The sequence below is a fragment of the Heteronotia binoei genome, chromosome 12, assembly GCF_032191835.1.
Source record: "Heteronotia binoei isolate CCM8104 ecotype False Entrance Well chromosome 12, APGP_CSIRO_Hbin_v1, whole genome shotgun sequence".
Lineage (NCBI taxonomy): Eukaryota > Metazoa > Chordata > Lepidosauria > Squamata > Gekkonidae > Heteronotia > Heteronotia binoei.
This window is the reverse complement of record NC_083234.1, coordinates 34,367,386-34,381,588: the sequence shown is the minus strand read 5'-3', so window position 1 is coordinate 34,381,588 and position 14,203 is coordinate 34,367,386. Positions and strand designations below refer to the sequence as shown.

At 44.2% G+C, this 14,203-nt stretch overlaps 1 protein-coding gene across 1 annotated transcript; it reads right to left on the bottom strand.

The window, feature by feature from the left end:
• Nucleotides 1–991: 991 nt before the first annotated feature.
• On the bottom strand, nucleotides 992–13,458 carry PLPBP (pyridoxal phosphate binding protein). The gene is made up of 8 exons (XM_060250951.1): nucleotides 13,258–13,458; nucleotides 10,989–11,096; nucleotides 9,887–9,922; nucleotides 8,327–8,402; nucleotides 5,478–5,612; nucleotides 4,405–4,547; nucleotides 4,218–4,316; nucleotides 992–2,839 (listed from the first exon to the last, which is right to left on the bottom strand). The coding sequence occupies exons 1-8, from the start codon at nucleotides 13,351–13,353 to the stop codon at nucleotides 2,702–2,704; spliced, it is 831 nt and encodes a 276-aa protein (XP_060106934.1). The 5' UTR covers nucleotides 13,354–13,458; the 3' UTR covers nucleotides 992–2,701.
• Between the last annotated feature and the right edge of the window lie 745 nt (nucleotides 13,459–14,203).

Here is a 14,203-nt window from a genome sequence, read left to right as displayed (position 1 = left end):
AATTGACCCTGTTAAAAAGATAAACATGCAGAAAAACAGAACAAAACCGGATGTTAACGTAGCCCTAATTTGCTTGAGAAACTTACATCGTTGCACCAACAACGTGGGTGAAGAAATTCATTTGCAAACTGTGCACGAGAAGAGCTGCTTGCACAGCAATTGCAACACTTGCCGTTTCTCTCCAAGAGAAATAGCAACAGTGGTGCCTTTTCAGGGCATTAGCTGAATCCTCCTGACACCCTTCCATCCCCATCAGGTCGGTCCCAGACCCTCAACTCATTCTCCGAGTCTCAGTCTTCTCCATTTAATGAACCTTGTGAGCCAAGTGGGAAGACTGTGTTACTTCCTTGCTCAGTACAAAGCCTAGCAGATTTTCCTAAACAGTTACATACTACTGGACTGAATCCTACCACTTTACAGAGCAAAATTCATTAAAATATTCATGCTCTTCCTTTCAATTTGGCTCAAGTTTGAAGTTTTCCTCAATTAAGTAGGTCTTCCATAGCAGGACAAGCCACAAGATGAAGGAAGGCTCCTTAGACCCACCCCAACAGGAGCACGTGTGACATTCTGGCCAGGAAAACCACCCTGTTGCAAGATTTGCTTTCCAGCTTCCTAATACAACACTACCACAAGAAGCAAATCTTGAAAGTGATCAGCTAGGGATGGGTATACAAGGAACTGCATACAAGCACCAGAACAGAAAAAGGCAGCATGGTGTAGTGATCAGAGTAGGGGCCTAGGATTTCAAGCTTCTATTACTCTATCTTGAAACCTGCTTGATGTCCTTGGGACAATATCTCTCAGCCTACTTTACAAGGTTGTTGTAAAGATAACAGAGGAGACCTACGTACACTGCCCCTAACTCCTTGCTGCAAGGGCAAGGTAAAAATGCCAGACAGACAGAACAACTGCTGCTTGTGCCTGAGGCAGCAGCAAAAGCTGAATGCAAAGTGGCAGCCTTTGCTAATCATTCGCGACACTGGGAACATAAAAATAACATCTTTAATAGCTTTGCAACTGGCACAGATGGTACAGTATTCTGATCCACAACTGGATTTAGTCTTAACACAATGAAAACACTGTACTGTGGAACTCCAGGACAGTTCAGACTGCAGTCAGCATTGCACCTATGTAATGGGGACCCAACCGGATTGGACGTTCATCATTTGTGGTTACATTCAGTTACGTCCAGGAAGTTAACACAAGCCCCACGGCTAGATTAAACCGAAAAAAGACACACCAGGCACGAAGCTTTTTGCTACAGGGAAGAGGACAGAAGGGTATTTCTACCACGGACTACAGTCGTTTCAGCAGCAGGCTGGGCCTCAGAATAGATTGTCAACAGGTGAGTTACAAAACAGATTCCACTGTAAACATTTTCACTGAGTGGGGGGCTGCAAAGACGGACATGAGTGCTTGGATGAAGTCTTGGTGAAGCGATAGGCACGGCTGCTTCAAATTAATTTCCTTAAGAATGTGGAGTGGTATTTACAGTGGCAATCGAACTCCTTGTTCTTCCTACCCAGTGGGCCCAACACTTGGGCTATCAACGCGTTGCATTAACCTGTCGTTCCTTGCACATGAGCCGCTTGCAATCCAGGTGCAACACAGACACATACGTACATGCAGGCAAGTGTGTCCAAAATAAATAAATTAATTCATTTGCGGGCAGCTAAATGGTGTTTCTAGATTGATGCACAAGCCTGTTTTATACCACAGCTGGTGCCTTCCCTCCGGGGGGGGGGGAAAGAGTGGGCCTGGGGAGGCAGTTCAGACAGCCTTTCTGGACATGGCAGCCTCGCGGTCTCCCACGTGAGGTAGGTGAGCCCCGTTTCTCATATAGGGGACGCAGGCACAGAATGGTTAAATGACTTGGCCAAGATCTCACAGCAAGTCAGATGCAGAGTCAGGATTCCCTGCTTTGGCTAGTGGAAACGTACCGCTACCGAGCAGAACTGTGTGCACCCAGGAGGAGGGGGGAGGGAGCAGCTTAAGAACAGGAGAAAAGAACGTGATATGTAGCTAAGTGATTGCAGCTGGCAACGCCAGTCTTTGGAGGACAATTTCAATCCTACAACCGCCTCACATTTTGCAACTCTGTGGCTCAAAAATGATAATAAAGAACTACTGATAGCTTATGTGTGCAAGTGGATCCTTCCCCATCACTGCTCAGTGGCCCATCCACACTGAGCGGCTACTGAAGTTCTTTAGTGTTGTTAAGGGTCTATGAGAGACTGCCACAAGGAAGCTTCTGTCTACACACAGTATTCTGTGAGGAAAAGTGACGAAGCGCATTAGAGGCATCCCTGCAAAGGAGGGATTTCAGCCTCCAAGAAAGGAGAAAACTCACTTCTCTGATTAGAAATGTGGGGTGGTCATGGCTGGAAATGGTTTTATGCCCAGACCTAGTAGGGCTTAAGTCAGCTGGTTATCCAGTACAGCTATCTAAAGTCACTGTAGCTAAGGTACCAAAAGTCACTTGTCAATCACAGGTGTTCATTTGCTGGTTAAAAAAATCCAACTTCTATGGATACACAATAACAAAGTTTACAGGTAACTGAGGCGCTTGTGACACCTTCTGATTACCTGATAGCGCCCCACATTGGTCAGCACAAAGGGAGAAATTCAAGTGCATAGTAAAGGTCTATGTTAGTGTATTCCCGCCGGTGGGGGAGGGAATCCTCTTGGCCTTGTCACATTAGTGCTCCTGCACTGTCAAGTTCTCCAGTTTTTCTTTAATTTCGCCTAGGGCCTTGTCACTGGAAGGCTTGTTGGGGTAATCACGTTCGCCGAAGATCGTGCTTCCGATTCTAACATTGGTGGATCCAACTTCAATCTGCACAGAGATAAGAGCACGAGAAAAGATGCAATGAGGTTGCTAGATGGCACCAGCTCGCTGTTCCCAGGCAACACCACAAATTCAGTAGCGCGTTACTGGCGTTGTCCATGGGACCAGTTGCTCCATGGGCTGATAAGATGAGGCTTTTGTTCCTAAAACCTTCGCTCTCCCCATCTACACAGCGAAACAGCAGCAGCCTCCTGCACAGGGAGGTCTTTAAAGGTGATTACAACCTCTTCCTTTTGCCCTCAGGTCATAGCCAACTTATGGCAACCCCAAAGGGTTTTCAAGGCAAGAGACATTCAAAGATGGTTTGCCACTACCTGCTTCTGAGTAGCAAGCCTGGACTTCCTTAGTAGTCTCCCATCCAAGTACCAACCAGGGCTAATCCTGCTTATCTACTGAGATCTGACAAGATCGGGCCATCCAGGCCAGGGTATAATCTCTATACCTCATGGTAAGTGGGCTGGCCCCTGTGCGATGACAGAAGCTTCACAATGGAGCTAACTGCAGATAAGGCAGAGAGCCCTACCTGATTGAGAGGGGGCTGCCTTTTAATGGGAGGGGGGAGGGAGTCACAGTTAAGTTCCATAGAAAGAAACCTGGGGAAAGGAACCTAATTAACAGTAGAAAGTTTCCAGAAGAAATGGAATGTCAAGAGAACTCAAGTTATCATTTAAAGGGAAAAGGAGTGGGTCTGAACATGCTGAAGAATCCTAAAGGGGAAGATTTTGCAGGTAGTCTAAACTCCATCCCCTTTCCTTGCAGACCCCAAGCTTGTAAAATTATAATAACGTTTATCACATCCAACCCCCTACTCTAACCATATCTTCCACATTATAAGCCCTTCTGCAATTTCAGGCACAGAATCAAGGTCATACTTCAGATACTTTGCCTTTTCACAAAAAGAACATGCCTCCTCCACCATAAGTGCTTTTATTCTACTTGAAAAGTGAGATTTTTCACATGATGCAGTCTTTTTCTTTAAAAATATAGAGTGGCAGTACGACTGGTACTCATTTTAGTTCAAGGGGCAGCCTGTTTATGGATTCCAATCCAGCCACTAAAGAACTAGTGCCGTGGACAACTAAAACATTTGTCAAAAGAATATGGCTTTTTTTGTACAGCTTTAGCGAACATCCTGTATTGATCCCATTTATATGCTAAACAGCAGGCTATCTGTTCTGGACACATGGTGGCATGGATGGGCTTGTGCTAACCTCCAGAGACTCTCTGGGGTTTCAGAAGACAGCGGTCTTTCCTGGCACCTGCAACTTCAAGAGTTTAAGCGGCAACCCCAGGGATTTAATCGGCATGCCACTGAGCCACAGCCCCTCTGAAAAGGGTCTCTAAGCAAGAAAGAAGCCAGACTTACTGCATGCTGAAAGTCTGTCGACATCCCCATGCTCAGCTCAACCTTCTCAATTGGGATACGGAGCTTTTCACACACTTCCTGACGCAAGGAGATTAACATCTGGAGGGAGAGAGAGAAAGTGCAACTACATTTTGTCCTCCAGTTCCTTAAAGCTTGAGCATGTGGAATCTTTCCAGATCAGACATACCTGGAAGTCAGGATTTGGCCCCTTACTGAGGTCATGCCCAAAACTGCCAATTGTCATCAAGCCCACAAATTCCAAGCTTGGACACTTTTGGATGATATGTGCCACAGTCGTCACCGTTTCACCAGGCGGCAGGCCATGCTTACCTGGAAAGAGAAGTTTAGCATCATATTGTGGAGACAGATGGGCACTCTTCACCCGAGAGATGGGCAGGCTCTAGTTCCCTTGTATTGTAACCCTACCTCAAAATGCCTTCAGCTAAAAAGCTTTGCTAGAAGCAAATGGAAGGTGAAGTAGAGGTGTGCTAGTTTTCCCTTCTTGGTGATCTTCCTTGAGAATTTGCAACCTAATATTCTGAAATCTGGACTCCAACAGGGAAGTACAGTTTGCTTCTCAGTATGACAACCTCTGCTGGATCAAACCTAAAGGTCAACCTAGTCCAGCATCCAGTTTCCATCAGTGGCCAGAAGCCCCCAGGAAACCCATAAGCAGAGGGAGAAAGCAAACTGGTACTCAGAGATATACGCTCTTTCTGAACACAGACACTTCCTTTACCTGGCACAGTTAATAGTCATTGATAGATCCATCCTTCATTAATGTGTCTCTCTCCTTTTTAAAGCCACATAAACCACCGTCCACCTCTGCATCTTGCAGCAACCAATTCCATGGACTAATTATGCACAGAGGAGAGAGAAATATCTATAGCTGTTGGAATATCCCCGCATTTTAGATTTGGGGTAAAATTGCTGAATTGTTTGGCCTCAACAGCTCTGTCAGTTCAATGCTTGCAAACTAGCGTCATTTGGCATAATTCGATGTGCTGGCCTTTGTGATTAACAATGCTCTCCAATAGAGAAAATGATACAGGGCAGGAGAGGAGTATGACAAAGGTCTCCACTGGTAGGATTTTGCCTTTTGGCAAAGCATGATTAAGAGATTACATCTAAGCCAGACATTATTCCTCATTCATATATCAAAGACAAACACAGCCTTGGATCTAAATGACAGCAGCCCATTAAAATAACTGGGACTTGGAACATGGTAAGAGGCAGGTGAACAGCATCCAAGCTACTTACTGTCCTCCCCACTAGTGTTCACTTGCACCATGATCTTCAGCTTCTCTGAAGAGCCCTTCTTCTGCCAAGAACTGTTCACTCTGTCTGCCAATTTCACAGAATCCACGGTTTCCAGCATAAACAGGTTGGGTACAGCTAGACAAATTGAAGACACATCATAGGAACATTGGCCACATCTGACAGCACACACTTTGGACAAAACTTATTCTAGGAATACGACAAAATGAAAGTTGTCCACTCTCCCTTGGGGAAAAGAGGCTCTTTCTTTACCACTCTGGCACAAGCAGCATGGATTGGTTACTGCTTACCCATATGTTCTTGCAAGAAGTGTTTGCAGAACACAAAACACAACAGAAAGAACACTATTTGTCCATTGCTTGATTGCCCGGGAGGAAATTTGCCTTTTCACCTTTCTCAGTGTGATGGTTGACTGTCAAAGGCTACAGTTGTTTATCTGCTGTCTGATAAAGATAAAACTATATCTTATCGGGCTGCAATATTTAAAATAGAAAATTCAAAACCATCTTAGAAAATTAGATGGAGAAACAGACCTAAATATGCTATTTTTAAAAATGTAAGCGACGCTCTGACTAGCATGGATATATGCACACAAGTTCCCTGTTCTATTCATGTGTTTAACTTGACTGTATGTGACGTTCTTACAATCTCAGCTTGTTATGCAATGGCCTTTGGCTATAGCAATAAAGCGTGGAGCAGCAAAGCAGTCGGCATCTGCAGTGTTTAAAGGTCAAACTACATGTGACAATGCAGAACCATGAGCTGAAAATCTGTGAAGCTAGCAGCAGCCATATAGGAAAAGCGGACAGATTGGTGAACATTTTACTTTGGTGATCCCGCCCCCCCTACACATACACACCAGGGAAAGAATTAAACACTCCTGCCCCTACGCTGCAGCACTCTCACAGCTGCTATCAGCTTTAAGGAGGAAAAGTCAGATGATCCCAGATCCTCCATATCCTAAGTGACCTTGCAGGAGATCAACCACACATGGGAACAGAGAACTTCAGTTCTACCAAGACAAAGGCATGAGACAACTGGAGTAGAGTGGATGTCCTGTTTGCTAACTCATTAAGACAGAAATGGGGTCTATGTTACCAAGCCCACCTATGGTCTCTGCTTCAGGAGTATGATGCTGTGGACCCCGTCCTCTCTTCAACAAAGTGTTGCTCGCACTGCCCTACAGAGATGTCTCACATGCTTCCTTTTTTCAGACTGAGGAGGCAACCTTACTTCTGGATAAGAAATTAGCATTGAAGGTCATTTTCCTTCCTTCCAGTTCCAAATTAACTAACTGGTGACTAAAATTTAAAACACACACAAATCTAGAAAGCTGCAACTTTCTAGTTGGCCACCCTTGTTTCAATGCAGGGTCACTCTCTCACCAGACTAAACCAGTGATTCTATTATTTACTTATTGTATGGCAGAGTTACACACAGGAAGCATAATATAGCAAAAATACACAATCGAGTTGATACAACAGGTATGCAGATCCGATTGGCAATCCCCTTAAATGCTATTATCTAATTTTTCAATCCACTCAATTGTAGCTGGGGAGAGTTCAAAGAGCTTCATCACATCTCTCTGGAAAGCCTGACGCTCATATTCCTGTGACAGATGGAAAACAATTCAGCGGACTGCACCACAGTTACATTTGGGTCCTGGTATTTTGCCCCATTAAAACAACAGGTCTGCACAACTGCCAAAGCTTGCTTATATTCTATTAGCCAGTGATTCTTACTGATGGCCATACAGTTCCTTAGGTATGATTTACAAACACAGAGAACAGTTTCAAATGTGTAGCCATGTCAATTCTGTAGCATTAGAACAAAATTTGACTCCAGCAGCACCTAAAGACCCATACAATTTCCCAAGGTGCAAACTTCTGAGAGTCAAAGTTCCCATCATTCAATATGTGACTGTTGAAAGTTTATACCCTAGAAATCTTGTTGGTCTTTAAGTTGCTCCTGGAGTTTAATTTTGTTCTACAAATCTAAGGGGACATTCCGAACTTTCGGGGGCAAATGGGAGGTATCCAGGTTTTAGGATATTCCACTTCCACTGGCTTCTACAGCCAGTGAAATAACATTTTCCATGCTCATTGCCTCTCCCAGAGGATAAAATAAGAAATTTTACCCCCAGGCTTTTATTTGCCCCCCAACAGCACATAGCAAATAGGAATCAAACTGAACATTAGGGTGTTGGCTGATGGCCATCAGGCACAGAAATCTCACTGAATGCATACCTGAAATCTGTGTACCATATGCATATCTCATAAATATATCTATAAAAAGAGAGCTGCTTTTATGCCCTAATTTTTCTATTTGTGGCACGGGAGGCATCTGATGATAATGCTGGGTACTTGGTGGGTGGTAGTGGAGTAAAAATGAGGATAAGAATCACTGGTTTAACAATCAGTGTGCCCAGGCCAGAAAGCATCTGGGAAAGGTGTCTGTGGTGGTATGGTTTCCAGATGGCTCAGGGAAGCACATCAAACATAAAAACAACAACACAGGATTACTACTCAGTCAAACCTCATGGGAACATTTTCTTCTGATCTCAAAAAGACTTCAATTGGCCAGACATTAAGCATGAACAAAACACACTGCCAAGACCTCCTATGAGAAATATTGCAAGAGTCCAACCCTTTATCGGCTCTGCTAACATCTTGTATTGTGCAATCCAACTGCATTCCAAAATTAGTATTAATCTGGCTGAGTCAGTACTGCTGCTGTGCCCCAGGAAGCCTGTTACAGAAATCCTCTGCCTCCCTCCATCACAACCTCAGTATATTGCTTTTTAAGTCAGAACAGAAAGAAATTAAGATTACCAATCAGCTTGTTGACATTGCTTTTCTGCAGGTGGCCTATGAAATGCCATTTAATCTCTGGACAGGATGACAAGATCTAAAGAGAGAGAGACATGGTAAGCAAGTTTTGAAGTATGCTCCTGCATAAACACATTTGGACTGAACAATGCTTTTGACTTGGGCATATAGGATGAGTTACAGAACCCTCACTGGAAGGCTCAGATGCATGACCAATTCTGAAACTAGTTAGCTCAATACTGCTAAGTGCTAATGATCTCTGCTGGGACAGATTTTGTGACTCTGCCCTACCTAGGACTGTAAAACAGTCAAATTTCTACCCCCAGCCTTGATCAAGTATTTTAGAGCTAGAACCAGTTCTGAAAAGGGGCCAGCAATGGACAGAGATGAAAAATTATGCATGTCTAGGCTTCAGCAGCCCATCTTCAAGAACTTGAATGATCCAAAGCCTAGAATTCTCCCCACCAAGGCCAGAGAATTAATCATCATGGCTGAATCTCTGATCTAGTTATATCTAATATGACATGGGCTGCTGTTCCATCTGGTCCAAAAGTCCATTTAATCCAGCATCCTGTGCCCAAGAGTGGCCAGTCACATGCTTCCAGTAAGGCTGTAAGTAATGCACAAAGACAACAATTCTCTGTGTGTCTGCCTGCAACAACTGGTGTTCAATAGTACACAGCCTGTGAACATGGAAGCTATATTTAACTACCGTGGATTTGACACACTGGGCACGTGGCCACGTCCCACCATCCATATGTGGAATTTCTTCCTGCCTTCTTCTACATTCTGGAAGCCCCTTCCAGCTTCCACAAAGATCATTCCTAAGGTCATAGGATCTGCATAGAGGAACAGCCCCCTAAGTCAGGAGGTTGTAGGGAGAAGATGGGGGGGGGGGAAGAGAATCATTCCTACTCTCTTCTCCATAAGGGGGAAAGGGATACTTCATTCCCTCCATCCCTTTTGAGAGGGCATTTTGCTGTTGTTTGGAATCATGAAAGGACTGCTGTTTAAGCCAGGTCAGTGACTTGGGTGGGTTTACTTAGTATTTTGATTGTTTTTCTCAGTTGATAGCTTGTTTTTATTTATTTACAGTCTGCCTTTCTCACTAAGACTCAAGGAGGACTGCACAGTGTGATTCAATGCACATAAACTGTTGCATATATGCTGCCTTGGTATCTCTGGGGAAAGGGAGACTATATTAAGTAGCTGTTGCCTGGCCCCTTCTGATTATTTAATAGAGAGCAAGATGACCTTATAATTTACACATGAAAAGATAAGTGTTTGCTGAAGCATATGCAGTTAACCTACAGCTTTATTAATTGGTCAACAGACCTTTCGGTAATACATCCATGAAAACCAAATATAGGAACTGGGCATGTTAGATTAACATAGCTTTTTCAACATCTATGATTTAACCTCAGTGGCTGCATTAAAAAATACAGCTGCTTTTCTAGTGCAGCTAACTTAAAGTATGCAAAGGAAACACACTGGACAACTTTTTTCCTGCAACTACAGACTAATGCAGACAAACAAAAGGATTTAAAAATGCAATATACTTACTTTGGAGTCTGATGCCTTTTCTAACAATTCTTGAACCTAGAAAAGAGAGAGCTTCAGATTAAGATTTGGAAGGCTCTTGCCTCTGTGCAGAATCCCATGAGTTCTGATCAGCACATATGCTGGAGAGTGAATATCAAGGATGTCAAGCAACACAATGCAAGCAAGGCTTATGAGAAGCTTCTCCAGCACAGCCCAAGACAGGCAACCTCCTCTTACCCTTAACCTTTTAATCAACACTGCTAACACACAGTGTCTTTGTGCGTGCAGACATGGATTGAACTGCCAACTACACTGAAAGTCACTTTGATCACAAAGTAGCTTACTCCTGTATTTGTACATAACATCCCCTAATGTAACATGGTACGCATGGTACCATTCCCACCTTCCACCAATCATTTCAGTTTCTAGCTTACAACTACATTTAACCATACCATACAACTCAAGTCAGCTAACCATCCTATATGGGTATAATATTAGAATGAAGGGACAAACTCCTAAGGCTGTGCAATGTAAAGGAGAGTTCTCATATGAGCAGAAGTGCAGGCCGTCTCCAGAATCATGACTACTGCTGCCAGAACCTTCAGCGTTATCATGAAATAAAATTGTTGCTACACAGTAATGGAAAAGATCTCTTTATCAGAAAGAAAGACAGTCACATGCCAGGGGACCGGAAAATAGGGGGCATCAAGGAACTTATTGGAATCATCACATCCCGTGTTGAAGAACGTCAGAGTCCTGTGGGATACAGTCAACTCCCTGCCACTCCCAGATGCAAAGTGCATGGCATTGACTTTCAAGGGAGGCAGAAGCCTATCCAAAAAGTAAGAAGAGTGGGATACGACCCAGAATATATTGAGCAAAAGGTGAGCTGTTCTCTGAAATACCGGCTGTTCGCCCCTAGGTTGGAAGGAAACCTAGAAACCTCATGAAAATGGAGCAGCGGTCACAGAGATGCAACAAGAACTCCGGGCTTCCGAGGCCAGGAGTGGTTGGAGAAGAGAAAGACACATGAGACACAGAAGAAATTGAACAATGGCCACTCATTCAGCAATTGGAAAAACCAAGGCCAAAATGGAACATGGAAAAGGCTAGCTATACTCACATAGTTTTCTCCAAAACTGCGCTGTCCATGTTTGTATGCCTCTATCACCATTTCGGCAGGTTTCGTTTTACTGACAGCTACCAGACGAGGCTGCACTGCAGGCAAGCACTGTTGGCACAGGAAGAAGTGATCAGTGGGCAAGCAAAACAAGATCAGCTGCACATCCTAGTTCATCACCTGATGACTGCCAATGTCAAGGGATGCATTAGAAGTTAATTTAGTAATGGGAAGACAGTAGATCACCCTTCATGGATACAGGCTGAGGTTAGTTCCCAGTTCCTTTATTTATGAATCAGATACAGCTAAAACCAGGTTGAGAAACAGCACGAGTAACAAGGAATTGTGAATAACTAACTGGGATCCAGGAACTGATTTCAACCATTTCTTCATGGGGAAGATGCTGGCAGTCTCTGGGGGATCATTTAGCAGTGGTGGTTGCTGGAATTCTTCCAACAAATGCTGGATGAGATTGGGCTTTGATCTGATACAAAAAGGTAGGGCTTAATATTCTTCGGCAGGATTGCACATTCAAGATAATTAGTAAGTTAACAGTTCAGAGTGAGGGAGAGATTTGTGTTCCTGGAAGGCTAACAGATGTATCATAACAGATGTATCATAATTTATGTTATCAGAAGCTAGTTCATAAAATGCAATAAACAAATTTATGTCTTAACTGTGAAGTCATCTGTAACTGTTGACTGTCTTAGTAGCTAACAAGTCCTAAATAGATATTACTTTATAACACATATCAAAAAGGATTTAGCAAAAAAAAAGGAGGGGAGGGGCTGGGCCCAACTACCATCAGCACATCCTTTCCAAAAACCATAACTTCTGGGAAGGAGGCATAACTTCTCAAGAGGTTTTAAATAATAACAAATCTGTTCCAACCAAAAATAGGGCTATGCTTTTTTATAGCACCACCCATTTTCATATCTAGGACCACCAACTAAGTCCACAATGTTGAAAGCTAAACTTGTTTCCTCTACTGTGTGTCACCTTGCTTCTGCCCATCTAAACCATAGGCTAGTTTTTTCCTTCTCCCCTTTTAGAGAAAGACACCCTAGCTAAACAAATTACTCATTGTTTTGTAACAATTTCGGCTGGTCCTTATAAAAGGGGGATGGTAGCTCCCCTCCAGCACATTAACACCAAAGTCTTCAGATGCAACCTGAACTTTTTCTTAAACATTAAGTTGTAACAGTTATACCCAAGTACTTAAGAAATCCTAATCATAAATCTTGATTTATAAATTTAACTTACGTTTATGGGGATTCTAATGATTAGAAAAGCTCAAACAAGACTGAGGTAAACAGATTCCCCCCTCACTCATGTTTTGGTGGTGGGGATCTGTCTTTCAGCAGGTTCAACATAATACCTCAGTAGCCACAATAGGATAAATACTGTACATTGCACTGTGCTGCCATAATGCTCATGTACTTTACTTAAATACCCATTTGCAGGGAGGGAGAGATGCATCCATGTTCAACTGTGACTAAACTTCAAGGCCCTGAAGAAAGTCCTGAGACAAAGCACCTCCAACAAATCACACAAAACCTTTTACATTCCAGAACAGCAAAGAAAAGCAGGAGTCAAGTTTCACTTTTAAGACCAACAAAGTTTTATTCAAAATGTAAGCTTTGGTGTGCATACATACTTCTTCAGATGAGGGGATAGGGTGCTTCTAGCCTGAAGAAGTACGCATGCATACGAAAGCTTACATTCCGAATAAAACTTTGTTGGCTTTAAATGTAAGGCTTGACTCCTACTTTGTCCTACTGCTTCAGACCAACACGGCTGCCCACTTGGATCTATACGAGAACAGCGGCCGTATCAGTCTTCTGCATGCATAAAACGAGCAGGCTCGGGGCCGCTGAAAGACCAACAGATTAAAAGAAAAAAAAATCTACCCTGAACTTTCGAGGATTAAATTTCTTTAAAACATTTCTATCCCGCTTTATCTATTCAGGCTCGAGACGAGCAGGATCAAGGAGGCACACATTTGAACAACATACTCGTCAGCCTTTCAGCTGCCACAAGACACCCACGTATTTCGAAGCATCTCTCCAAAAAGGCAGGACCAAGAAAGGAGAGGGATTTGCAAAAGAGCAGAAACTAAGGGGCCAGCCCTGCTCCATCGGGGAACAGCGAGGTCGGACAGAAGCACCCTCTTTAACTCCCCCCTGAAAAGCCCCGTTAATCTGCCGCCTCAGACACCCCCAATCAGTATAACGGTTCCCAGCAAAGGAGGCCTGAGCTCTTGTCCCCTCACCTGGGGCCTCCGGGCCGCCGCCTGCTGTACCCGCTCCTTTACCGTTCTGAGGGCCGATCCCAGGCCTTCTCCAGCAGCCATCCCTACTTTCCACATTCCCTGCCAGGCCGATTAATCTAGGAGGGGGCGCACGACTCGCCCCCTAAAGCCGCTTCCGCCACACACCTGCGCTCCTTGAATGATCCAACCAACGTTCCGAGTGGAGCTCCGTTCGCCAATGAGAACGGGAGGTGGGACAAAGCGGGGTCAGGCATAGGCCTGTGGGCTGGGACAGGCGGACGGCCATTTTAGAGAGGTCAGGGAAAGCTAAGAACAGAAGGCTGCCTGGAGGACGCATGCGCGAGCGAAAACACCACGGGAGGGATGAATTGGGACGTGCCGCAAACACCGCGGTGCCAAGCGGTTACAAGAGATTTAGCAGATTCCAAATTTCGGAGCCCGTTGACACAGGGGGTTTGGAGGGGCTTTTTTAAAATGCAGCAGAGCAACAACTGTGCGCTGGCTCCACATCTGTGCACGTTTAATAAGGATTTAATAAGGCCATGAAATTCCGTTAGACTTCTGTTAAAAAAAAAAGCAATGTGCAAGGCTGCAGCACGGTACGGTAACATGGGAATAATTCCTACCGAACTGTGCACGACTCACGAGGATTTATTTTTATGTAGGATCCGGCATGCATATGTACGGTTCCCAGGGAAAACACCTTTGTCGTTCCCGTGATTTATTTCAGACCATCGTAAAATGTCATTATAGGGGGTGGGGTGGGGGGCTGTTCAGTGACATTTTTGTGAGCCGTTCGTTTTGAGAAAATAGGGGAGGATGTTGGCCTTTTGTTTTGCTGAAGGCGGTAAGTGGGAAAATGTGATCTAGACAGGATTTGTTCCTTTGCAGTTGCTTGTGTTCCCGCTGGAGAATTAGGAATTACGAGGCCTGAATCTGGGTTCAA

Excerpts from the sequence above, each read along its gene's own strand:
- PLPBP (XM_060250951.1), bottom strand. The coding sequence starts at position 13,353 with ATGTGGAAAGTAGGGATGGCTGCTGGAGAAGGCCTGGGATCGGCCCTC. Across the intron at positions 5,613-8,326 it reads CAATGTCAACAAGCTGATTG|CTGTACCCAACCTGTTTATG; the intron begins GTAATCTTAATT and ends CAATTTGTCTAG. Across the intron at positions 4,548-5,477 it reads GAACACTAGTGGGGAGGACA|GTAAGCATGGCCTGCCGCCT; the intron begins GTAAGTAGCTTG and ends TTCTCTTTCCAG.